The following is a 27,999-nucleotide window of genomic DNA, read 5'->3' on the forward strand; positions in this document are numbered from 1 at the left end:
TGTTTTTTTCCCTAAAGCAAGTTCCCACCTGCTAGCTGCTGCTTGAAAAAGTCGGTAAACCATTTGCCAGGTGCCTGTAGGTAAATTACCTACCCTTCAGGTCACTTAATCTTTGCAAGTAGGACAAATCTCTCATAATTAAGTGTTGCATTTCAGACATTAAAGCCCACAGTCTCTGTGACACAAGTAGGATGCTCTGGCCATGTGAAGGCAGTCAGTCTGTTAAAGTCATCATGGTGGTTAAAGTAGGCAGTACCCTTGAGAGTGGATCTCAAAATGTGGTCCCCTGGACCCAGCAGCAGCAGCTTCACCTGGGAATTCGTTAGAAATGCAAATTTTCAGGCCTCACCTCAGACTTACTACATCAGAAAATCTGAGGGTAGGGCCCACCAAACTGTGTTTTAACAAGCCTTCTAAAACTGATTCTGACACATGAAAATGTGTGAACCATTGATCTAGAGCAGCGGTTCTCAACCTTCCTAATGCCGCGACCCTTTAATATAGTTCCTCATATTGTGGTGACCCCCAATCATAAAATTATTTTTGTTGCTACTTCATAACTGTAATTTTGCTACTGTTATGAATCATAATGTAAATATCTGATATGCAGGATGTATTTTCATTGTTACAAATTGAACATAATTAAAGCATAGTGATTAATCACAACAACAATATGTAATTATATATGTGTTTTCCAATGGTCTTAGGCGACCGCTATGAAAGGGTTGTTCAACCCGCAAAGGAGTCGCGACCCACAGGTTGAGAACCTCTGATCTAGAGGGACTTAAATCATTCTAGGCAGCTCCCTTACTACATGTACAAGGAAAGCAATGAGGGTGGGGAGCTAAAATTCAAGACTGATCGTTTCCCAAAAGAAAAACTATATATGCAGGTAGAAGAGCAGGGGCTTCCTCCATTATTTCCCAGTCATGCTGAACCTGTAAGTGACCTTAGAATGAACCAGGGCATTGAAATGGGTGGATGAGATAGCATGCCTCAGAGCTTCCCTGTCAAAGTACCTTCTAAATTTTGCATTTCTATAATTCTACTGTATAAATGAGATTCAACACATCCTTTCAAATAACCACCCTTGGTTTACCACGAACAAATAATGATGCTGAGCAAATGGTAAAGGAACTTGATGTAGTTTGCTCTAGTGCCTGTTTTCTTCCATAGAATTTAATTTCTGCTCTAAAGATTGAGCTGCTTTTTTTCTGTGAAGTAGGGAAAGGTACCAGTCATCCTAGGCAAGAGAAAGGCTATGCTGGAGGACTCACCCTTGGCCAATAAGTAAATCAGAAGCAGAGCTCATGATGGAGCCCAAAGGTGCAAATCCTCATGCCACACCTTCTCTTCTCTTTTAACCCTGCTCCTCCAGAGCTACGTTCAGAATCGGCAAAGAAAATTTGGGTGGTAAGACAGAGGCCAACCCCAAACCAAAACATGTAAAGGGAATGGAAAGGCGACACAGAAAGCTGAGCAAAATAGAAAACGAAACAAGAAAACAAGCGGCATGAGATCAGAACTTTCTAACTACTAAGTTGTGAGGACTCCAATCAAGCTAATTATACAGCAGGTCCTCAAATAGCATCATTTTGTTCAACGTTGTTTCCTTATAACGTTGATGAGAGAGAAAAACATCTGATTCCCAGCCAGGGCCACTGTGTGGAGTTTGCATGTTCCCCCGTGTCTGTGTAGGTTTTCTCCTGGTGTTCTTGCTTCCTCCCACATCCCAAAGATGTGCACGTGAGGGTCGTTGGTGTGTCTCAATTGATCCAGTCTCAGTGTGTGTGTGTGTGTGTGTGTGTGTGTGTGTGTGTGTGTGTTCCCTGTGATGGAAGGGTGTCCTATCCCACCTTGCACCCTGAACTGCTGGGATAGGCTATGGCCATCTGCAACTAGAATAAGCAGTTTGGGAAAGAATGACCTTATTTGCTTTTATTCATCTTTCTTAAATGGATGGATGGCTCACATTTATTACCTGCTTAATTTAAAAGTGTCTTGGGTCTTTATTTAGAAGTTTGGTGATATTTTTGTAACCGGAAATATGCCATAGGAACTTAATTCTTGTTTATATCAATTAGCCTATGGTGGCATTGGTTTCGTTATAAGTTGTCTCACTTAAAGTCGCAGTTCCCAAGAACCCATCAATGACATTGAGGACTCAATGTATAAGGCAGTATACAATACTTCCAAACTTTTTTTGGAGGAAGAGTGTCTTACGACTCTATGGGGTAAGTGTTAAGCTATTGTTCTTAGGGAAAAAGAGTCTAGAAGCTTTACACTTGGGATTCTGGTGTAAGGAACAAAACCTGGGTCTTCGATGCTAACCTTGAATATAGTGAGTATAGGATTTTATTCCCTTGCTTATTTAAAACCTACGGCCTAGCCCTGACTGGTTTGGCTCAGGGGCTAGAGCGCCGGCCTGCGGACTGAAGGGTCCCAGGTTCGATTCCAGTCAAGGGCATGTACCTTGGTTGCGGGCACATCCCCAGTAGGGGTTGTACAGGAGGCAGCTGATCGGTGTTTCTCTCTCATCGATGATTCCACCTGTCTATCCCTCTCCCTTCCTCTCTGTAAAAAAAATCAATAAAATATATTTAAAAAGATAAATGATAGCTGCAACTTTAATTAGAGCTAAAGAGAAAAGGCAACTGTTAAAATAAATAAATACAAATAGCCGAAACTGGTTTGGCTCAGTGGATAGAGCGTCGGCCTGCGGACTGAAAGGTCCCAGGTTCGATTCCGGTCAAGGGCATGTACCTGGGTTGCGGGCACATCCCCAGTAGGAGATGTGCAGGAGGCAGCTGATCGATGTTTCTCTCTCATCGATGTTTCTAACTCTCTATCTCTCTCCCTTCTTCTCTGTAAAAAATCAATAAAATATATTATAAATAAATAAATAAATAAATAAATACAAATAAAACCTACAGCCTAATCTAAATTTTGCTCCTGCGCAATGTGAACAAGTGGCTTCAGCAACAGTCGCCTTCAAAGCAATCTGAACATCATTGAAAATATTCATCAACATCTGCAATTAAGATGTTTAGAATCCGTTGTGCTTGGTTTTCCTGCACCATCTTTTGGAACCAGAATACTCAGTGGGGAGGCAGGTCTCATAACTCCACCTCAGCAAAATTCTACTCCGAAATGCTTCCATTTTCTAAGTGCCTAGAACACTCCACATGTGCCTAGCAAAATTAGCAATTTAATGAAAAAGGCAAAAGAAAAGGAGTGTGAAACATGAAGGAAAAGCAGCTAATTTTTTCAGCCATTCCCCAAACCCCCTCCCATCCAGCAACTGTCAAAATGTTCTCTGTATCTATGAGTCTGTTTCTGCTGTGCTTATTCATTTATTTTGTTTTTTAGATTCAATTATTGATAGCTATGTATTTATTGCCATTTGATTGTTCCTATTTTTTTTTTTTTTTTTTGCTTACAGCGTCAACCAGGTACAGAAAGAAGGAAATGAATGATTTAGGCGAGGTCCAAAGCTGAAAGTCTGGAATCAGTCATTTGGAGCAGGTTCCATTGTATGTCCCTGCAGGTCTTGGACCTCGCTGGCTGTGCACAGAGTACCATGGCTTCCATGGCCACAGTGGGGGCCAATGCTGGACGCCTGGCTTCTAAGCAAGAGAGATGAAAGGCCTCTAATGTAATAACTGATGGCCTCTCAGTGCCGTTTGAACTGTTTACAGACTGAGTTAACGATTACAGGCAATGTGTATCTTGGCCAGGTGCCCAAATTTCTTACCCACCCGCCAGATATTATCAAAGAGCCCTTCCATGCCTGGCTGGAGTCCTTCCAAAGCACCTCACAGAGATGCCGACACAAAAGAAGTGTTCAGAATGTGCTCGCTCTCTCCTGAGGCCAGAGCAAGGAAGTCAGAGTATCAGGCATGAATTAGGTGCCAGGGGCTGTTTCCAGGGCTGCTCAGGACTGGGGAAGGGGTCAAGGTCAGCACTGGGGCCAGGAGGGCCAGATTCTTTTCTAAGCTGTTTGGGAGGTGTAGGTAAGAGTCTTCACAGCTGGCAGCTAGAGGGCGAGGGGGGAAGGAAACAAGACCCTTGAGATGAAGCAGGATTCTGCACTACCATGACACAGAGGCCCTACCACAGCAGATCTGTAAGGCCGTGTGGATTATTTGGCGGCAGCAGACAGAGGAGGGAGGAAAGTATATTGTTTTTCCAAGAGCAGTGCACAAGCTGAAAGAGAACATCATCTCGAGACTAAGATAGAATAAAAGACTTCAAAAATGATAGTAAATGAAGTTGCGGGAGTTAAGAGGATCCCTCTTTATTGGGGTGAGTCCCAAGAGACTGAATGATATTGGTTACAGCATTATCAAAATGTTTTTCACAGAAATACACAAGTATTCATCACGAGATTTAATGGGAAACTGGCTAGCTTACGACAGAAAAACAGACACCACCAATAATGTCAGTAAAGCTTTCTTTAAAGCAAATATTTAAAGAGCACTTCACCAGGGAGAACTGAGTCCACTTATTATTTAATTCTGTGTTAACTTATGGACAACAAAAGGAGATAGAAATGTCTACCATTTCTTTATTAGGTACTTATTGGCCTCTGGGTACATTTGAAAGTGGAATAAAAGGCAGCTCCTAAAACTAAGTCATTATATAAGATGGTTGCATATTCACCCCAAAATTATCATTACTACAACTCTCTTGAAGGGAAACACCTGTCTTCAAAATCTAAGCAGAGGTTATATGACTTTTTTATTTCCATACATGGCTTGATGTTGAGGGAACAAATATAACTTATTATAAAAGGCTCTCATAAGAAAATTTGAAGACAGTGGCTGTAATTCATGTTCTTTTATCCATATATGAATATAGTCATCATCGTTACATTGTTTCCTTGAATTTCCTTTGCAGCATCAATTGGATATGGTTATTTTATTCTCCTGTCCTAACTTGCTGGGTAATGTTGCTATTATGGAGCAGCTGGTGACCCACCCTGTGTAGTGGGGGATAGGCCTTCATGTTCAAAGACTATTCTTCATACTATCCACCGTGAGGTGGAGATGAACATGACATCACTCTTTTAATGACAGGGTAGGTCAGGAAACTGATCAATTAGATTTTTGAGATTTATTGTAATGTTTTATATTTTCTACAACAGACCACAACCCATGTGCACTTACTTGCACTATGCTTTGAATAGAAACACAATTGGATATTGTTAAGTTGCTTCATAGAAGCACTTCTAACATTTTCTAGGCTCCCATCTAACGGGGATACTCTTTTCTCCTGGAAAAAGATTAGCATTCTGTTTGATTCTTAGAAGTCAAAATTTTGCTTGCACTGAAGTTGTAGAAAGGATATGAGTCAGCGATAAGCTTGAAACTACAAAAGTAAATCCTATCAGTTGATAGTGAATTTTATGAAGAAGTTCCAGATAATCCCTTAGAATTTGGTCCCACACTCTTCTAGAAATAGCCTCAAAGAGGGAAGAGAACATTTCTCCAGCTTCTCTCTATAGGTGGTTATCAATGACTTGATATCAGATAGAATGAAGAAAAATAATGCATTAGATATTGTACAAATGGAGAGAGCCAGGGCGGCGTGGCTTAGTGGTTGAGCATCAACCTATGAACCAGGAGGTGATGGTTCAATTTCTGGTCAGGGCACATGCCCGGGTTGTAGGCTCGATCCCCAGTGTAGGGCTTGCAGGAGGCAGCTGATCAATGATTCTCAATCATCATTGATGTTTCTATCTCTCTCCCTCTCCCTTCCTCTCTGAAATCAATAAAAATATTTTTAAAAATGGAGAGAAATAATTTAGAAAGCTACTAAGGAAACAGAAAAAATCAAGTGAGCAAGAACTTAGAGGGTGATGTTATTGCAGAAACACAACATTCAACAATCCAATGCACATAGCGTGGGTGAGAGAGCACACCTGGAGTACTTACTATCCAAAGTTACAGCCCTTACTTTGTACGAGAGATTAATACACAGGAAGTTCAAAGCAGGCCGACAAAAGGATAGGTGGACTTGAGATGATTCACTGGGAAGGGCAAGGGCCACCTAGACGGAACACTTTGAGGACAACAACCGGAAGGCTAGAGTGCAATAGCTACCTCCGCCGTGACTGGGCTAGTCCAGATGCACTGGCTCCACTGGAGCAGCAGCTGTGTCTTTGAACTTTAGGACTCTTGGGGGCGGGGAGAATGGCCCTCTTTCATCCTCCCAACTACTCTCACCTTCAGGTTGTGAAAATCTATGGACACACAATGGTTTAGTTATTTTCCAGATATTCCACCTTATCTAGGGAGCCAAAACCCTACCGCAGCATTCTCCAAAGTGGGGCATGGTGCTGCGCAGGCAAGTCTATCAAGAGGAAAACAAAGTTCCTTATCAGTTTTCCACATAATCAGTTTGCTTGCACAGATTGACAGTATATGGAAAATAGATAAGAAACCCTGATTTCCTTCTTCAGGTGATTACTACTACAACCTCTCTGTCTTCAGTACCTAACAGAACTAGCAAATATTAAACAGGATCTGGAATTCCTTTGGGGAAAAATATAAGGTGATGGCTTTGAGGCAGCCAAATGGTCTGTCAGAGCATGACCTTATCTAAAGATTATGGCAAAGGTATTGCCGATATGAGGTAGCATAATGTGACGGAAAATTCCCTAGCTGTGAACATACACATGATTCAATTATTTCAGAGGTCCGAATCCATGGTAAGATCCAAACCTACTATCACAGCAGTAGCCATGAAGTTAGTCCTTCGTTAGGGCGCTACTTCATTATTGTACCTACTTGAAATTGTCACAGTTCCCTGATAAGTAAATCTATCATGGCAATGAAATCAGAAAGCCATCAAGCACAAAAATCTGAAAAACATTCTTTCGCAAGGGAGATCATATAACTTAGTCCCTCATCATAAAGATCAAGTGTTAAACAAACAAACAAAAAAGATTGGACTGGTTCTGCAGCTTAAGAAAGAAAGGAAATGTGGTTTCTCTAGCTAAAAATTTTCTAGATGATCCAAGAACTGCTGCTTAGAAACTACTTTCTAAACAAATGGCCAAGGGATGAGTCTATACATTTCATCAACATATTACAATGAAGTCCTCTAGGAAGCTGCCTTACCATTAAGGACAGAGAAAACCACAGATGCTGTGATTTCAGTTCTTCTCTTTCATTTTCTGTATTTTGTCATTTTCTTTAAAATCTAAGCTTTCATTTGCTAGGGAGGTCAAAGGGATCTTTTTCCCATGGGAAGACACAGCTGTCAGCATGTAACCTGGCATGCACTTGCCTGTTAATTCAGCCTGTAGAAAACTGTCTCCAGATGAACAATAGCAGCAACACACCCACTGACTCAACAGAATAATGGTTATTTTATGACATTTACCGAACACATGCAGCGACCACATGTACTGGTGCAGTACATGGTATAGAGGGAAACAGACCCAACCTAAGTAAGACCAACAGAATACGGAAGATACAAAAGTGATTACTTGCCATAGGGAGAAGAGACAGTTAATTTGACAGTGGGCACAGATTTTTTTAATGACCCCAAAATGAAAATGAGAGAAAAGAAACAGAAATTCTTAAGGAGAAAAATAGCAAACTAAACTAAAGAGAGATAAATGAGCAGAGCTAAAAGGAAAGAAAAGAAACTGAGCTCCAAAATGCTGAATTTGAGACAAGGCTGAAACAGAGAGCAGGTCATTGTTTGTGAGGAGATTAGACAGGATTGTTTCCTACTAGGTGAAATTCACTAAAATTACAAATACAGAGAGGGGAGCTGTCCTGAGGTTATCCATTCTGCATGTGACCATCTTCTCAACAGGTGAAATTTTAAAGGCCACATATCAATTTGGCTTCAGAGTCTCCAAAGCCAGCCATTTTCAGAGGCTGGTCCAAGGTTTGCTGAAAGGAAGTAGCTTCCCCTAAAGGTTTGAAAATAAGCATTTAGAATATATACGGCCCTAGCCAGTTTGGTTCAGTGGAATCAGTGTCGGCCTTCAGACTGAAGGGTCCCAAAGTTCAATTCCGGTCCAGGGCACATGCCCAGGTTGCGGGCTCGATCCCCAGTAGGGGGTGTTCAGGAGGCGGCCAATCTATGATTCTCTCTCATCATTGATGTTTCTATCTCTCTCTCCCTCTCCCTTTCTCTCTGAAATCAATAAAAAATATATATATTTTAAAAAGAGAATATATACATATATACTACATTCCATATTTATGGTCTACATAGAATATGAATACCATATCCTATATAATAAAAGGCTAATATACAAATCAACCCAAAGGCAGAATGACCGGTCGCTATGACGCGCACTGACCACCAGGGGGCAGACACTCAATGCAGGAGCTGCCCCCTGGTGGTCAGTGTGCTCCCACAGGGGGAGCGCCACTCAGCCAGAAGCCAGGCTCAAGACTGGCGAGTGCAGCAGTGGTGGGGGGAGCCTCTCCCGCCTCCGCGCAACACTAAGGATGTCCAACTGACGGCTTAAGCCCACTACCCTTGGGGAGCAGAGCGGGCCTAAGCCATCAGTCAGACATCCCCTGAGGGCTCCTGGACTGCAAGAGGGTGCAGGCTGGCCTGAAGAATCTCCCCCCAACCTGAATGCACGAATTTCATGCACCGGGCCTCTAGTATTATATATAAGTATATATATCATTTATAAGTACATATAGAATACTAGTGGCCCAGTGCACAAATTTGTGCACATTGAAAGGAAATTAATTAGAAGAAATATTTTAATATTGCTATTCGCCCTTTCTCTATAATAGGAGTGTCAGAGATGAAAGAAAATTAGTAAAATGTATACGAAAATAATATATAAATTGATTAATAAATAAACAATAACATGATATAACAACAAAGACATAATATAAAAACAACCAAATTCATGATCAACAATGACAGGTTGAAACACACGTGTGCTATTGGCGCCAGCGAGAGCTTTGTATGTATTGTGCATGCACGAGTAAACATTTATTTTTAAATTGCCAGTGCGTGTCATATGGTATGTACCGGCCGGTAGGTTGGTTGGATAGTCAGATAGGCGGACAGTCGATCACTTAGCCTTTTATATATATAGATATTTATGTTTATATACACAGAAACACATATGTTACCATATGTAGTCTCAAGGTGGTTGCTTTTGCATGATGTTAATTTTAAATAATTTTGTATTAGTAGTTGGCATCCTTATCTTCAATTTCCTAGAGCAGGGGTCCTCAAACTTTTTAAACAGGGGGCCAGTTCACTGTCCCTCAGACCGTTGGAGGGCCGGACTATAGTTTAAAAAAAAACTATGAACAAATTCCTATGCACACTGCACATATCTTATTTTGAAGTAAAAAAACAAAATGGGAACAAATACAATATTTGTATTTGCATATGGCCCGCGGGCCGTAGTTTGAGGACCCCTGTCCTAGAGTATCTGTTGAGTTCCTTTGGTTTTGATGAAAACTTTCCAATTTTTTTCCCCACTTTACATTTATGTGGGGAAAGCTAGGTTTAGAAATTTAAAAATCTGTATGTAGAGATACATAAATTAGGAATTTAAGAAGATAAACGCAACTGAAAAACTAGAGGGGAAAATATACATGTGTATAAGCAAGTTTTATTGTAGGAAAACCATTTAAAGTCTAAAGCAAATAATTCACCAACTAGGGTTATGAAAAATATGCCCTTTTTTACATAACAACATAGCAACCGCACAGAAGCATTTTCAAATACAGCTGCCAATCAGGGAATTGGATAGTCTGATTATCAAAAGTCCTTGAATATAGAAGTCACAAAATAAAAGTTTGTGATTTATTTAGCTTTCCAAGGATAAGCAGGAACTCCTTTTAAAATTTTAATCTATACTACTGAAACCCTTTCTAAAATGTATTGGTGTACTTTCTTGACTAAATACATTATACTGAAGAGAATTAACCTTTATTTGGTATCTTTGGTCTCTTATAACACTACAAGAATATCATTATGGTCATCTTTAGTATGAAATAATTTACATTCTGAAGAATAGGAGATAGGGCTGAACTTATGGTATCCCTAGAAAGTCCTTAGAAAACTCTTGTATTATTTGTTTTTTAGATCCTTTATATCTGCTTCTTCTTTAAAATTTAGCTTTGATTCATAAGCACAGCACAGAAAAAAAAAAATCCCGGTTAACTTGGTATTTATTCTACTCGATAAAAATTTCTCATAAAACTCTGGTTCTAGCCCTAACCAGTTTGGCTCAGTGGATAGAGCGTCGGCCTGTGGACCGAAGGGGCCTGGGTTCGATTCCAGTCAAGGGCACCATACCTTGGTTGCAGGCTCTTTCCTGGCCCAGGTCCTGATCAGGGGGCATGCAGGAGGCAGCCAATCGATGTGTTTCTCTCACATCAATATTTCTCTGCCTTTCCCTCTCTCTTCCACTTTCTCTAAAAATCAATGGAAAAATATTCTCGGGTGAGGATTTTAAAATTTTTAATAAATAAAAAATAAAACTCTGGTTCTAAGGTAAAGAATAGAATTGGAAATAAAAATTCAAATGACCAGCTATGAAATTAACTTTGCCACCAAGGTTGCCAAATTTGAACAAGGTATCCAAAGACTGAACTATTTACCTTAAACACATTTTCAGACATTCCAACCATAAAAATGGAGGCTGGCAGTCATTCATTTTTAACACCCCACTGCTTAGGATCTCAAGACTTTGTCCAACAGCCTCAATAAATGTATAAAGATATCAAGAGGTAAAGGTCAAAAAAGGAACCATGAACATGAAACTAGGCCGCTGGAAGTGACCCAAAACATCACATGCTGGGTTTTCCTTTTTAATGATAATAACAGTGATACTGAGTGTTTATCCATGCCTTCCCTTCAAGTGCTTTGCACTTTCTTTCACTAATTTTTATTAGGTCTTGGGAAGAAAACAGTTTTCCCCAAGAAGTACCATCAGGCAGGGAGGACGCTTCCCAAAACCAATAGAAGGGAAACATTTGCCTCTCTCCATCTTCCCCCATACCCACTTGTCTTCTGCCTCCCACTATGCTATCACACTCTGATTGAAATGGATTATAATACCATGCAAGTGTTGAAAAGATAATAATGGTAACTGAGTTGGTTTCTAAAAAAGCTATAAGCTCCGTGTGTTTAATCATAACAGGGAAGAGGTGAGTAGATGAGAAAACCCATAATTACCTTTATCCCATTATTTACCTATTTGGAGTGGGGGGGGGGGGCTTCAAATTGGTAAAGTTACAGTATGAAAAACAGATTTCCCATATTGCAGAACATTATTAGTCTCTGAAATGACTCGAGGGATGATCTTTACCTCAAAATGATTTCTGGGCCACAAATATTTGGTAGGTGTTATGACTGAAACTGCTTAGTCTCATCTTGATCTACTACTTCTCAGATGGGGAACTGGAAGTCTCAGGGACTTGTGGGATAATTTCCAGGTAGGTTATAGAATCTTATTGGCCGAGCTTCAAAGAACTACATGTTGGGGCCAGCATAGCACGAGTATAATGAACTGGGTAAATTAGTTCCCTTCACAATCCTGAACTCCCTTCCTTTGAGCTCTTAGAAAACGGCTGCAAAGGTGGACAGGAAGCTGAAACTTCAGCATTCTGAGCAATTCTTTCAGGGTCGCAGCAATGAAAAGAAGACTCCAAAATTTCAAACTGAAAAAATGTAGTATGGTTCTAGGATCCCTCTGACTCTGAGAAGTAAAATCTTAGAAAATAGCTGCTTTGTGTTGTGTCAGTGATCATGGAAGGACGAGAATGGGCTTACCATTGTAGAACAACCACTTGTACAAAGATCTAGGGAGGGCAAGTGATTCACCCTGGCACAAGCAAGGCAGTAACAGAAATTAAGTCCCACCCTAGAACCTATACACTATTAGTCATTCTCTAAGACACTAAGGCTACTTGTTACCACATTATGGTAACATTTAATCAGTCCTTTGGCCCACAAAATTTGGAATTAAATCTTTGTCTTTTTAGCTACATAAAAAATACAAGTGGTCTTGCCTCATTATTTTAAGATAATGCCAAATTGAATTCAAATAGGTTAACTGGGCCCAAATCAATAACCTCTAAACTTAGTATTTCTTACAGTAATTAGGTGGATATGAAAGAATTCGAGTCTAATTATAATTGATAACAATAAAACCTTACCTTTGCAATTTTCAAAGACACTTCTCATACGTTATTTCATTTCACGTAGGCAGACTATTTATTATTATTATCCCCATTTTATTCATGAGGACACAGGCTCAAAGAGGTTAAGCAATTTTCCTTAAGGTCATAAAGCTAAGAAGGATCAGAGCTGACATTAAAACATGACTACTGAGAGCTCTTTTCACCGTAGGATGTTGCAACTCACTTTAGAATGCCCTTTATGCCTTATTATCATATTATATCATTATATGTGGATACTGTGCAAAGAGCACTATTTGATGGGCACATTATCTTCAATTATCTGATTGGTGATAGAAATTATGTTCTTAGGCCAGAAGGCCTCCAGTTATACATAAAGTTAGAAGATAATGAAGTAACTCTATCCTAAGGGAACCCAAGAAATACTCTGATAATTCAAAAGGAAAAACGGCCTCATTCAGGAAGTTAGATTGCTTCTGAAACAAGTGCCCAATCAGAGAACATTCAACTGGTGGCCAATAAGGGTAACTTACATTCCTGAGAAAAGGAAAAAAGCAGCAGGGACAAAGGTAGGCTCTCACTTCCAGAAATGCTGCTTGGTGTTCTAACTTTGGAGATACGTCTATGGTCTCTTCTGGATAGATCATACTCTCCTCCATATTTACTAGATCTGTAAATGCACTAGGCAATTTCCAAATACTAAATTGCCAAATGAGTCATTTCCATTAATATATCTGCACAAAAAAACCTTGAAACCCGAGTGAGCCAGAAATTTACATCCTCTCCATTTGATTAAACAGTAAATAATCACTGAATGCAATGCAAACACTACCTTACAAGTCAATGGAAGAGCTAGTACTAGTCATTCTGCAATGGGGATATCCAAGTTTTGGAGTATATGTACCCACTGCTTAGGTGCCAAATACTAGATAGTTTCTGGGTCGAGTTTGGCTACAGGAGAAAATCAGGTCTCCTGGCAGCATTCACAAGGCAGGTGCAGTCATATAGAACTTGACTTTTGATTCTATTGTCTCTGTCAGGACAGGTGGTTTGGCAGAAGTATGGAATCCTGCCAGACAGGCTCCAGCTCAAACTTCTCTTTAGAAACAAAACAATAAAAATGGAAACAAAATGCCAAATCCCATCTCATACCTTGAAGACTGATATTGTTGAAACACCAGGGCATTTTATATAATAACACTAATTTGGTTCAAGTATACATCAACTCAGGAGAAATAAGATTACAAAAATGAAAGGTCAATTGCAGGTTGGGCTCTTCCCTTATAGTTCAATTCCCTCCCTAGCCCCCTATATAAGCTGAAGGGACACTTACATTTCAGTGAAATTTACACAGAAATTCTTAGTGTAAGAAAACTCCCCAAACTGTAATCTAAGGCCTACACAGACAAGTTAGCATTGCTGAGTGGGATAAAAACCTTTGGCAAATCCTGCCTACCCCACACACGCTCACTTACCTTCCTACAACAAACTAGTGCATTGAAAATTTTGTGAGACTTGGTCAGTTGATGATTCCATCAAAGAGACGGTCTTTCTCTAAAACAAAACTATAGCATGTTATTTCAGAACAGAGTAACACTATGAAGGATGGCTTCTGGTGGCAAAGACAGGCAACGGACATTTTTACCAGGTCTGAATCAGAGCGAGCCTTTGTGATTAAGGATGGGGGCTCCTAGCCACCACAAGGACACCAGAGGCGGCTCTGAGGAAGAGTGCTCAAAGAATCTCTGTGGGGGCACTGTAGCTGCCACTCTTGGAAATTGTGAGCATTTTTGGTGTTCTTGGAATTCTTATTTCCAACCACTACTTTGTGGTTGCAATGAAGGGATAGGAAGAGATTGGACGTCTTTACTTTCTTCTGTTCATAATCACAGAGCCAAGATTAAAATAAGGAGAATGTACTTTGCCTGGGGCATAATTCTGCCTGCATCTGTCTTACCCATCACTTTATTTTTCCTAATTCTTGTTTTGGTTGTTGTTAATTTGCTCGAGGAAGGAAAGTTAGATCATCTATAAAGGGGTTCCAGAAAAGCTTGGAAAAATTCGTGGATTCGGAGGAGGATATTTAAGAAGGAGCCATAATCTCTGAGAACAACGCCCTATAAATGTCCCAAAGTGCAAGAACCAAAATATTAAATGAATCATTGTTCTTACCCAGAAAATAATTTCTTAAAGTTACAGTCTTAATTCTCTCCAAATGACAAATGGTCTATTCAGGCCCCAAAGACGAGGCCCGTGAAGCCAGTACTTAACGTGGTTGCGCCTCTTTATGCCTGACTCAATCAAACAGTTTAAATCCAAAAGTAAGTTCCTCTTTCATTTACCTGCCAAGACCTGAGTTCAGGCCCTCGGGGTGCAGAGGTTTTCCTTTGTGGGTGAAAATTACATCATCAGAGACAGTAGGGTATGCAGGGAATGTGGCTCCCAACATTGTGATATCATCAACTGCCCTGGGAGCTGAAGTACTGAAGGTTAAAAAATGTGTTTTTGTTGTTTCAAGCTTATTGTTAGAATCTAATGTTTCCCAATATTAGGTTTTAAAAGAGCAGGTAGAGGAAGGGTACTTCTTCCAGTAAGAACCTCAAGAACTGAACATACAGAAGTTAGGTCCAGATAGAGCTTAGGGGCAGATCTTAGGGGTGTATCCAACCGAGGAAGAGCAGAGACTTAGTTATATTAGGCTCTCTCCCAGCTCTGAGATGAGTATATTCTTCAGGGGACTTGCTAATGTTGCAAGTTTGCATTCAAAATAAATTCTAGGCACTCACATAATCCCCCAGTCTCCTCTGAACTTTCTTTGATGTCCAACAACTAAGGACAAGAATCTTTGATTATAAAACAATTTCTCTGGCTGGAAGAAAATTCTTTGCAGGGCGTAAATAGCAAGAGAAAGAAAAGATTTTTCTGAAGTGCAAACTAGTTGGAAACCCCCTGGGGAAAGAATCTGATTCCCAGTCTTTGAGAGGACCGGGCCTGCCTGTACAAGCTGCCTCTGCGGCAGGCCTCTAAGAAGACGCTTTTGTGTCTACTGTATGGCCCTCAGCAACAGCAGCAGCCCTTCGAGCTTTTTTTTCTTTCTTCCTTTCCCCGCCCCCCCCTCCCCCCCACAGAAGTTTTCCAATTCCGGGGACAAACAATGCAAAAAGTCACACTTTAACAACAAGGCGTAGTTCCTAATCAGATGGCCCTATTTCTACTCCTTCCAGACGCTTCCAGGTGCTTACACACTAGAGCTCTAAACCCCCAGCCACCGCACATATCTACTAGCTGTTCTGAAATCTTAATTCTAATGTAATTATTCAACTTATCTCTAAAAATTCAACTTCATAAAGTATTTTAGATTCAGACGCATCCTTCTCCTTCTACTACTATGGCCCTTTCCAAAGATGCATATTCGCTTAGCTGTAGGTTTGTGATGGAAGTGATTGAAGTCAGTGTGGTTTGGCCAGTGGGGCAGCCTTGATGAAGGATTCAGAATAGGGGTCCTCAATCCAGTACAGATATTTTAAAATAGAAAACTCCAGAGCAACACTCCCTTTTGAGTGTGTTGACTGAATGTAAAGACAGTATAGAACCAGAGGAATAGGAGTGCAGCTGAGTCTGATGCTTAGTTTTGCTTAGTTGTGTGACTTAAGTAGTTTGGTCAGATTCTTTTGTATCAATTACCAAACAAACTTTATCTCAGGGAAAAGAAATAAGTAAGCAAGTTACATGTCCCTTTAGTATACTACCTCTAGAAAAGCATAAGCTCTAAATGTTTAGAGTTGTTGGGGTGGTGAACACACAATACAATATACAGATGATATATTATAGAATTGTACACCTGAAACCTATATAATTTTATTAACCAATGTCATCCAATAAATGCAATAAAAAGTTTTTTTAAATTAAAATATTTAAATATATAAATGTTTAGAGCTGGAAAGGAGCCTAAAGATAAGTTACTTCACCAACTGGACCCCAACAGATGAAAGGTTAAGTGACCTGCTTTTACTTTTTAATGGACAAAAATCACCTATGGACTATTCATATACCTAAAGGGGACAACTACATTCCATAATTTCATATAATCTCTAATGATAATATATATATAGTACACCATCCAGTTTACTAACTTTAGAGCAAGTAATAACCTAATGTCATAACAGATATGTACATTCTTCTTGAGTTGGTCTTTATATCCTTCATTTAATACTAAAACCAACAAATTTCAGAGAATGGGAATGACAGATATTAATGACTAAAGTCAATAATTTAAAAAAAAGCACCTTGGTATTAAAAACAGATTTTCCTGAATTGAGATGACATTCATATACTCTTCACATTCTACATAGTAATCCTAGTATTTATTTCTTCCTTATACAGTTTGTGAAGAATTAAAAGCGAGTCTGTGAGATTATCAGTTCAAACAGAACTCCCAATATGTTGAATTCTATTTACAGCTCAACTTTCTTTTTTTAACTTTACTATAATTTAGCAGGAACTTCTGGTACATTTTAGAAAGTCAGTTTGCAATTTGAAAAGAAAGCCATGATTTTTAGTTATTTCAACTTCTAAAGAAAATGCTACAGATGAGTATTATACATACAGGAATATTCATGCAAGCAATATTATAACCTCTATTTAACTGGTAACAGAGAAAATTAGAAGGTCTGACTGTTTGGGTTTAGTTGTCCTCTAGCTTTAAGTTGCCTGGGTTAAAAATTTATATTTTGGGTTTTTTTTTCAGTCATTGGGGATACCTTGAGGCAGAATTACCAAAGGCATTTGAATGATTCCTTAGAAAATGAAAATCAGCATTCTAATGTGTCTATGCCTGCACCCCTCATTTGGCAGTCATCACATACCACCTTCTGCTGTTTAAGTTGAATCTCCTCCATTGGGCTGGGCTAGGGGGTTGTTCTTTGTGTTCCTATAGGACCTGCCACAGCATGTGGTACAGAGTAAGAGACCCAAGTTATAAGACATGGAGAAACTCCAGTGCAGTCCCCCACAGTCAGTAAGATTCCCAGCCTACACTTCATAGACTCTATTGCTGTGCAGTGATTCTATGGCAGAATAAATCGCAGGTGTACCACATAAAGTAACGCTTAAGTTGCAGCAAGGTACTTTTTGTTCGCTTGTTTTAAAGTATACCTTCTAATTTGACTAGGGGTCAAAGAGGAAAGAGACCCTATGGCAGTCTATAATATCTTTTTTTTTTTTTTTTTTTTACACCAAGCAACTTACAGGGCTACTGCTTAATATCTTCTTAATGGAATGTTCAGGAGAGAAATATCTGCTGGCATCTGCTTTTTAATCTCCCTGCAATGACCCAAGACAATTTAAAATAAATAAATAAGGTTTACTGAAAATATTGGCCAGTAAGATATGGCAGTAGATTGGCAGTTCTTTGACCGGCAAACCACTAATATCTCCGAGTCTATGTCTTCCTCTGTACAATGAAATGATTGAATTAGGTGTTTCTTCTAGTTTGAAATTAGATGATTATATTTTACAAATGGAATAGCCCATCCCTCTACCCCTCAACTCCCTCCCTGCCAAAAACCTGTATTTGACCCTTGGAATGGAAAACTGAATAGGACTTAATTCCAACATAAGGCCAATAAAGTCCTTCACAAAGTTTTAAAAAAAATACTTGACCACAAGAATTTTAAAGTCTGATAACCAATATGATTCTAAGTAGAAGATATATAAATAAATAAAAACCATGAGCCCTGAATCATGCAAAAAAAAATTTTTTTTTGCAGTGGATAACACATAAGACTGTAGAAATGGCTTAGGGGGGAAATAATGGGAATCTGTAATCATTATTTGGGAAATACCAAGATTAATAGGCATAAAATTTAAGGCTTTCAGTTTCATCCAAATTTTCACTTAATATTTGGAGAGCACATTTTTTTAAATACACATAAGTAGATCTTTGTCAGATACCAATGTTTACATCTAAGATGATCTTAGTTCAAGCTAGTCTTATAGTTGCATCATAATATTGTCTGTCTGACTTTAAATAATGTATACAAATACTTTTTAATTAAGTAAACTGACAGTAAATTAGTTCTGAGAATTTGGTTTCATTTCTTGAAATAATTGGGATTATTCTAGGATAGCAGCTTTTATTCTGGTGCCCTCAAATCCCTACACCTGTTTCAGAGATTCTCAACTCACTGAGATTTTATGTACAATTGTATGTTAAGTACATATGGGCAATAACTTTCATCACATTCTCACAATTCTTTCATCACAAATCTTTCTTGGAAAATCAAAATTTCCTAAAAAGCAAGGGTTGAGCTCTTAACCCAAATAAATGCTGTATAAAAATACTGTATTAAAGAGCACCTCAAACATATTGTTTACAATTTGGAAATAACAATCAGGGAGACACTGTTGGTAAGATAGAGGAGCAAATGAATAGAGCATGCTATATCAAACCCAAAGCACTCAAAATAATTGTCCTCATAGTCTACTTAAAATATGATGAGGTAAATACATCCACTTCATCCTCAAGTTATCCCTCAACTATCAGATAGTACCACCATAATGTTCCTTATTTTCATTTAATAAATATTTCTTAAGTACCTACTATGTTTCAGGCACTAAGTATATACTAAGGCACTAGTCCCAAGAATACAGCTCTGAACTAAAGAGACAAAAATCCCTGCTTCACAGAGCTCATAATCTATGAGGGAAGGCTATAGAAGTAAACCATTACAGTATGTCACATGGCAATAAAGAAAAAGAAAGCAGGGAAAAAGAATACGACTTAGGGGGTTGTAGGAATAGGATGGTCTAAACAAACCTCATTAAGAAGGTATATTTGACACTTGGGGGTGACATTGGAAAGACTAAGAAGAAAATAACTGGGTATGATTGGGTCTAGCAGTAGAAAGGCCCTGAGGTGGAAGTATGCCAGGTTTAATTGAAGGACAACAAAGAGGTCAGAGTGGCTGGCATAGAGTGAAGGAGAGAGCAGGGGAAAGGTAGGGGTGCCAGGCCAGATCCTAAAGAGGCCTACAGCTCACTGTAAAGACTTTGGCTTTTACTCTAATTACAATTCTCAAAAGAACAATGAATGCAGGTCAGAGCATTAGCTCATAGGGTTTTTTGAGACATAAAGTTGGCAAACAGCTTCACCAATACTTTTTTGACTGAATTATCACATTGAGCAACATAGGTCCAAATAGAGGAGATCTTAGCCACTGACAATATTTTAGCTTTTTAGGGTTCTCACTCAGGAGAATTGATCCCTGAGCATTCCACAGCCTCAGATACATATAGATTGGATTACTCATCTACTTCCCACAAAGCAGACTGGGTCCATCTCTGTGCAGCTTTGTTCTTGGATAATTTACTTGCTTTCTCTTCCCCATTATATTTTCCTTTCTGTAAGCTGAAGTAAATACCACCTGTTCTTATCTGGCTTGCACATATTAGTGAATCATTTTAAGCTTCTTGGAAGAAAATATAAATTCAATGGAACATCATTATCACATTCTTCTCTAAAAATACCCTGTTACCGAGTCTGGTTCTTGACAAGACATTTATAATAGTACATTGGTCATTGTAACATCTTTTTCCTCGACTGTACTTAGCAATTTGAAGGGAATAAGAGAGAAAAAACAAAACAAAATAAAAGTTCCCAAAAAACACTTTCCAGTGAAAAAAATATAAAGACAAAACCTATTAAAAACAAACAAACCCAACCATATGCCCCAGGAATATCCTTAATACTGTATTATAAGTAAACTATGGCTAATTTTTATAAAGAAAAGGACAACATACACTTTACAAAAAAAAAAAAAAGAGGCAATGCCTACCCCCAGAGTCAGCTGACTGAACACCAAATTGACTGAGAGAGACAATAACCAGGGACACAGCTCATTCATTACCCACAACTGACCACAGAAATTTACAAATTTGAACTCACAAAATCTTTGCGGCAATCGACATGAAGTGTGAAACTATTATCTATACAAATCTGTTTGATGGTTGCTTACAAATGAGATATCTTCTCAACTTGAAAAATTCATTACAAATATCCTGCAGCTTCCTTCTCTCCTCTGGGTGCCAAGCCAAGAAGGCTCTGAGCTGGCACTGCAGAAGGCAAGTGCCTAAGATTGTTTGTGCATACAGAGGAATTACGTCTGTTGGTGTACTTCTGACTATGTTCCAAAGTCAATTATAAATTAAGTGGATTATCTGCACCTCAATTAACATAAATAACTGAGAGTTGACTATACCTTGAATATGAATACTTCTTTTAAAGGCTGGCCTCAAAGCGAAATCACAGAACCTTTGAGATCTCTGCTTCCAAGGAACTCTGACTTGAATAATGACAGTTAAATGCATGCTGTTTCAAAGTTTATATGTCAGGTTCCTATACTATATACTTTACCATAGACTGTTATAAAATGAAGAGAAAGACAATGAAAGGTGTTAAATTAAAACAGAGATACTGAGTAAATAAACATTCTGCTTTACAAATACCTTTGCAAATGAAACACAAATGGGAGAATAGAAGAAATACAGAGGTTATTAGAAGTTAGCAGGATATTATGTTTTCTGGATCAATCTCAGAGAATAATGTTCATCATTTTCATTCCTTTCTATTGTAGAAAGGAATTAATCATTTATATAAAGCCTACCCTGGTGTTCTGTTCATCTATGGCATTCTTAGATGTATAGAGTTTTAGCGCTGGAAAAGTACCGGCTCTAGGGTTCACGTTCCAACTATGCCACCTACTAACTATGGCCATGACCTTGGCAGATACTAACAGTTCGGGCCTCGGTTTCCTTATCTGTAAAATGTGAAAAATAAAGTACTGCATGAAGTTATTATGAAGAGTAAACAAGCTAATACTTGTAAAGTTCAAAGCACAAGTTGGTTACACACTGTTATACTGCAATCCCTCAATCTTACAGATACAGAACCTAAAGCCTGGAAAGGTGAAAATCATTTTGTCCCAAATCACCCAGCGACTCAGTGGCAGAGTCAGAACTGAAAGTCAGTCCCTTGAGTCACAGTTTAGTCACTTTATCAACTACAGTTTTTCCGTATAGCATTCTCTCCCTGGTTTTGTCCAGAACTTTATAATAATAAAGTTTTCTCTCCCTCCTCAAATAATTCATTTCAGGACCCAACTACAAATAAAGTAAAAAGTGCAAGGTTGGGATAAGTAGGTGCTGACTACTAGGTCAATTAAGGGGCAAGCGGAGACATCATGCAAGGGGGAGTGTGTGCAGGAGGTGCTCACGGCTGCTGCCCAGATGCTAAACACCACAGCTCCATTGTAGTGCTGAAGCCTCAGGGCAGTACATTCTAATCTTGATCATCACTTGATCCTGAGTCTAAGAAAATCCAAGACAACCAGCTGAGCAGGAAGAGTGTGATAGCTGAACTGGTGACCTCTCTATGCTACACTAAGATCCTCTAGCACTTTTGGTTTTTTTTTTTAATCGTGTTTTTATTTTCTAATTACAGTTAACATACATTATTGTATTAGTTTCAGGTGTACACCCCAGTGAAAGATTAATTTTGAGTTGTCCCTCTAATTAATAACATTTATGAATAAGGAACAAAAATTGAAAAAGAAGATAGGATGGTAATTGTTTTTACAAGTGGTAGCAACCATATTACTAGAAATAATACAAACAAGCCTTGAAAAGAGGTAAACAAACTAAAAAACTGGACAATTAGACAATGCATAAGCTCCAGCACATTTCCCATCTACAGTGGTATAAACCAGGAGAAGAACCTATTCAAATGAAAAATAAAAACTGTAAGAAGTAATAACCACTATTATTTAGTCTTCTTTATCAGTCACTGCCAAGTAATTAGGAAATCTGAAAAGTTTCCTTGAAATTGATTTTTTTTGGTCTCCCACTTTCTGTCTCTCTTTTTTAATTGAGATATAATTGACATATAACTTTATATTAGTTTTAGGTATACAACATGATTTGATATAGGTATACATTGTGAAATAATTCCCACAGTAAGTTTAGTTAACATCCATCACTACATAGAGTTACAAATATTTTTTGGCATGGATTGGTGGTGGCTACTTAGAAAAATACTGATTAGAATAGCAGTGGAAGGTTATCCTAAATATAAAAATAAAGTGGAAATACAGACAGAAAAGTAGAAAGAAACTAGAAGAAAGGAAGAGACAATAATTGTGGCAAATGCAGGGCCAACATAAGAAGTAGACACTAGAGACAATGGCAAACACACACGGAGATGTGTAATGATATGGTAATGCAAAGAGGCAGCTCTTGGGCAAAAAAGAAAGAAAGAAAATTAATTTGGTCAGGACTAAGACGAAGAGTTATGAAATAGAAGAAAATAGCAAAGGCAACATTTCCTTTTCTATTTTGACTTTCTTCTAGTACTCCAACAAGAATATTACAATTTAAAACTTTAAACATATCTTGGATATTACTGTTGGTAAAAAGAAACCCAAGCACAAAGAGGATCAGGACAAAAATTTACCAAGGCCTGGCCTTCAATGTCCTTGTACTAGTATATGCAGCCTCAGATGAAGTTGAGACAAGCAAAATTATTTCAGAGAAAATTCTATGGTTCAGCTACAATAATTCATTCATAGGTAGAAGGATACATAGAATTATCCCTTTGGATTTGTGACACCAGGGTACAGCTGTCCACCAAGAAAGCTAACGTGCAGCAAAGCACATCTCAAGGAGACACAAACGGAACTGCAGTTCAATGGAAGGCTTGGCTAACCACAGCTGAGTGATCCTGAGTTGCAGTGTAATCTGATAAGGAAGGAACAGCGTGGATTCTAGAGGTGTAAAACCATGTGTCCCCAATACACTGGAGTTCTCTGAAAGAATTCATCAAATACTGGATAAAGAACAACTGACGCTTATCATTCAAAAGGTTGTCTTTGTGTTTTCATAAGCGACTATTCAGAAAATTTAGTAAATATTGTGGATTAAAAATTGATTAATAGACAACAAACCAGAAGCAATAGTGAAAGTCTCCAGAGATTAATACTAGGCGAGCTTACAAGTTTATTAATGACCTAGAAGAAGCTTACGTGGACAGAAAAGGTAAAGAAAGACCGAAAATTGCCAATGATGCAAACCATCTACCGTAAAGCCTGAAAGACCTTGCTAAATAACAGATACAATGAACTTCCCTCTTCACAAAATGAGGAACCAATACTTAAGAGTATACTAATAGGCCCAACATTAACAGTTGAAAAAATTAGCAAATTTCACCAGGGTGAGAAAAAGAGAAGCTATAATAAATATTGACAAAATAATGAATGGCAAAGAGAATGCCAGCTAGTGCCTCTTATATACTTTTTCCTTTGTGAATACACAGAAACTTTATGTAGAGCTTTATGACAGAAGACAAAAAAATTTAAAATAAAAAGGACACTATTTTATGCAGTATATAATTAACCTACTGAACATGCTGCTGCCACAGGACATTAATAAGGCACAAACCTTCGTACGTCTCCCAAACACCTCAGAGATTAAAATATATGGTTCTACAATAAAAAAAAGCTTAGGGTAAAAAATTAAAATGGAGCGCATACTTCATGATTCAGAGTATTAACTAGGCAAGTCAGAAAGGAAGTTTCCTTTCCAATTGTTCCAATTGTTGTATTCAAAATGATTTATGTTTCAACCTTAAAATGTGCCTAATTCCATCCTAGAGTTCAAATTAAATGATTATACTCTTATCCAAAAATATTATGCCATTTTTCCAGATACATTCTCTTCCCCTGTTAATTTTTCTAAATAGCAGGGCCGTCCATCTCACTCAATTCTTCTTCCATTTCACTTATCCCAGCTACAAAATAGTTATTGCCTAACAGTCATGAAAAACCACTAAATCATATATGTAGAATTGCATGTTTGGAAAAGAGAGTTCTATAATTTGTTAAATTATCTCACCTTCTCTCTCAAAATAGACCAGAATTTAAATTCCTATAATACTTTGGTTCTTTTCATATCACAAAATAAAAATCTGAGCTTGGGTACTGAGATAAATCATATTTAACGACATTTTAACTTGTGTCCAAGACCTACAGCAAGAGACAAATAAAATTTAACCAATAAACAACATCACTTTATGGAATTAGACACTGGACAGACACATTAAAAAGGTACAGCCCTCTGGGCTCTGTCTTCACATGAGGAATGAGCAATTCCCCTGTGAAATGCTATGGCCCCGGTCCGTTCATAAATTCAACACATAAAGAGTTATTTTGTCTATGAATGAATTATAGGCAAAATTCACAGCCTGAAAGCCTGAGAAGCTGTGTCCAAAAAACTTTGTGGGTCAATAAAAAACATATTAAATTTTGAAAATAATAAAACTATGTGGAGACAAGACCGAAGTGACCAGGAGGCAAGTTGGCCCCTTGTGTCCATTTTGTAATCTAGTCCTCTCCATTTTGGGCTTAGCAATAGGGTGCCACACGTGGTAGAAAGCCAGCCAGAGCATTCAAGCTTGACTGAATTTTAAAAGTGACACAGCGATCCAATATGCTCCAGGGTGCTGCTGGCCATTAAAAGCAACCTTCTGAGTGCTCACTTCAAATTCAAACATTGTTATAAAGTACCATCCTCAATTAAATACAAGCCCATTTATTTCATCTATCAAAAAATTGTGTCCAGAATGTAACACTTGCAAAGAAAGGTCTTATTGTGCATCTTAAAAGGCAATGTAATAGCAGAGCTAAAAATAGCAGGTGATCTTCTAAAATGTAGGATTTATATGTTTCTTCTTGAGTATAAAATAAGAATTTGCTTTAGAATGCCAATGAGGCAACATCACTGAAAGATGGAACAAATAAAAAAGTTAAGCAATAGAAGCCCTTGAATAGTATTTGGTTTGGGAGACAAAAGAAGAAAGGCATATTCCAAACAGATGGAAAGTGAAATAGAAGAAAGGTATCCTTACCTGCATTAATTTTCCTTCTGCTGGAGTTATTTCAGCAACACCAGCAAACACACCTTCCAAGGTGAGATTCAGTTTTCCTGTGGGGTCCATTTTCAAGGGGATCACTCTGATAATAGCTTTCTGCTCTGCTGATCTTTCAGACTCCACCGCTGCTGCCAGTACCAGTCCTGTGCGTCCGAAGCCTGCCTGCAGGGTAGCCATCAGCAGCCAGGGCCAGAGGGCAGCCAGCTGCAGCTGGTGGCCACCACTCATGCTACCAGCTGCAGCAATGCACTTCGGCCATACATACTGCTTCCACTAGCTAATTCCAAACGCAGGTTCTCAGATCCAGACAATTGAAGGACGAGAGAATTTATGCTTTGGTTTCAGAAACCCAAGTCATAGTTTTGGCCCTTCCTTTTTCTAAAGTATATTCCCAAGAACAGGTGGCATTCCTGATCTGGCGAGAAGAGGGTGTTTTCAGCCCACTTCTGCTGCAGGTATGTCATTTTCTCCCATCTTCACTATTATTAGTAAGATATCACCACTTCTCTGTGGAATTTCCAACTTTGCTTGAGATTGAATGTCACATTCTGAATTTTTTTTTTTTAATGTCAGATCTCTTGCTGCTGGTCTTCCATATGCATCAAAGTTGTAGAGCCACTAAACCCAATGTTAATGAACAAAACAAGGCAAAGTAAACAACTAAGGCCATGCATTAAAGGTGAGAGTGAAAAACTCCAGCGTAAAAAATGAAGACATGGCCCTTTTTAAGCGACATAATTTGTCAGTGGTAAAAGGCTAAAGATCACAGAGAATTTTTATTTTAAACAGGGAAGGAGAGAGAACATTTCAGGTCACACCTGGAGAAATATCCAAAGATGCTACAACATGTATTCATAAAAGTTTGTACACTGAACTGTATTTCGACGTGGCCAAAGTTCTAGGCCCGTTAAATTTAGAATATTTTTCATGAACTTAAAATATACTATAACTTTTAAATGTTCTACCAAATTTGCCTGTAAAATAGGTGGTAATTTGTATGTCTTCTCATATACAGGATAATCCTGAACTTCACAACCTTTTCCAACTTTCAAATGAGAAGACTATTTGAAAAGGTTAGCTTTCCAATTATTTTCCCCAGTTAAAAACTGTATTTCTATCTTTATTTTTCTTTCTCTCTGAGGGATTCCAGCTTGTATTCTCCTGCTTGAGAATGCCAAGCACTTTGATTTCCCATGAGATGCTTTTGGAAACTACTTTATTATCCCGATTTTATAATCTGTAATTTTCTAGGTTCATAAGTAAAACAAAGGACTATTCCTAACACGTTTTTAAATTCCTTGAGGGGGTGGGGTATAAAAGATAGGGGGAGTAAGGAGGTGATTAGTCTACAGGCTCTAAGTAGAATGCCCTGGAAAAGTAAAAAGCCAGAGCAGGGTAGATCTGTGCAATTTCTAAGCACACTTCAGAATCAGGGTCTTTGTACAAACAAAAATCTTATTCTAAGATTTTAAAATGTGCACCCTTAAGTAAATATAAATGCACTCCAACCACAAAGCCCACTGTGTTCAGAGGTCAAATTTTTAAAATCTTATAAAGTCTTCAGAGTAAGTGCTGAAGAGCCAAGCAATTGAACATGAACCTGTTATACAGATTCTTTTGCTGAGGCAGAGGGAGGAAAAAAGAATTTCAAAAGAAATCTGCAAACCTGTTGCGCTGTCGGGCTCACTGGAATCCACGGGGGTGAAACAAATTCAATTATGCTTTTATAGATCCTGCTCAAAAAAGATTTCAACAGTTTAACCAAGTACAGCTCATTCTTCCACCTTCTTACTCGGCAACCAAACCAAGTACCCCACACTGCAGGTAGGTGCTGAGAAATTCCACAGCCTGAAAAGATAATCCATGCAGGTCAAAGGCAGAAACTTACTCCAGGGTTAGAGCTACTGTCCCCAGAATTCTAAAACACTTATAGAGGATCCAAAGTCATTTCTGAAATCTCCTTTCTAACAAAAGTTCTTTCTCTCCCCGAACAGCATATAAAATGATCAAATCTTGAAAGAGAAGAGAAGCAAAGCAACAATTCACTACCAGGAACACAGAAAATCCCAGAGGGAGAAGGCAATATCTCTGAATCATGGATGGACTTGGAAAGTTCAGAAGGATTCGAGTGCTTCTCTTCCAGAAAGACAATTCTGGATCAACTCCCTAGAGGAGGAAGCCTGTGGTTTGTAATTGGTGTTCTAGCTCGGCCTCCCTCCCCTGAGACTGCAATCACGCTCTCTACCTGCTGACACAAAGTGAGGGTGGAGCAGCCAGAGGCAACCACCCCTCGTCCTGCCCCTCCTCCTCCGGCTGGCTAGGGCCCGGGCTTGGGCGCGCACACTGAACCAGACACGTTCTTTGGCTTTTTCTCTCAGCTCCTCTGCTCCCTCTATTGAACCGCAGCCAAACTGCATCCAATTCAACCCTCAATTCCTTTCTCTGGGTAAACCAGCTACCACATGTAAATCACGGCCACTCAAACAGATACCTAAGCAGATTCTGCACCTAAGAGAGCATGATGGTATGAGGAAAAAAACAGGAAAAAAAGAGAAAGAAATAGAAAAAAAAGAAAGAACAGCAGAACATAAAAAGAATAGACACAGTCCTAGCCGTTTTGGCTCAATGGATAGAGCATCTGCCTGCCGACTAAAGGGTCCCGGGTTCGATTCCGGTTAAGGGCACATGCCTGGGTTGCGGGGCTCGATCCCCAGTAGGGGGCGTGCAGGAGGCAGCTGATCAATGATTCTCATCATTGATGTTTCTATTTCTCCCTCTCCCTTCTTCTCTGAAATCAATAAAAATACATTTCATACTAATAATAAATGAACTAAGGGTTTTGCAAACATAAGTTCTAAGAGATCTCTG

The 27,999-nt window shown here is 38.7% G+C and overlaps 1 protein-coding gene across 5 annotated transcripts in view; it reads right to left on the reverse strand.

Moving 5' to 3' along the window:
* Positions 1-27,593, reverse strand: part of RNF43 (ring finger protein 43) — a 60,862-nt gene extending 33,269 nt beyond the window's left edge. The window contains exons 1-2 of one of the 5 annotated variants that reach the window (XM_059669602.1): positions 26,798-27,583; positions 25,108-25,749 (exon numbers count right to left, since the gene is read on the reverse strand). In XM_059669602.1, the coding sequence (XP_059525585.1) occupies positions 25,108-25,359 (252 nt within the window). In that variant the 5' untranslated portion in view covers positions 25,360-25,749; positions 26,798-27,583. Of the gene's footprint in view, positions 1-20,167; positions 20,186-25,107 lie in introns of those variants that run through there. The other 4 variants (XM_059669600.1, XM_059669604.1, XM_059669605.1 and 1 more) reach the window with 4 other exon arrangements.
* Positions 27,594-27,999: the final 406 nt, after the last annotated feature.

The sequence above is a fragment of the Myotis daubentonii genome, chromosome 16 (assembly GCF_963259705.1).
Source record: "Myotis daubentonii chromosome 16, mMyoDau2.1, whole genome shotgun sequence".
Classification (NCBI taxonomy): Eukaryota; Metazoa; Chordata; class Mammalia; order Chiroptera; family Vespertilionidae; genus Myotis; species Myotis daubentonii.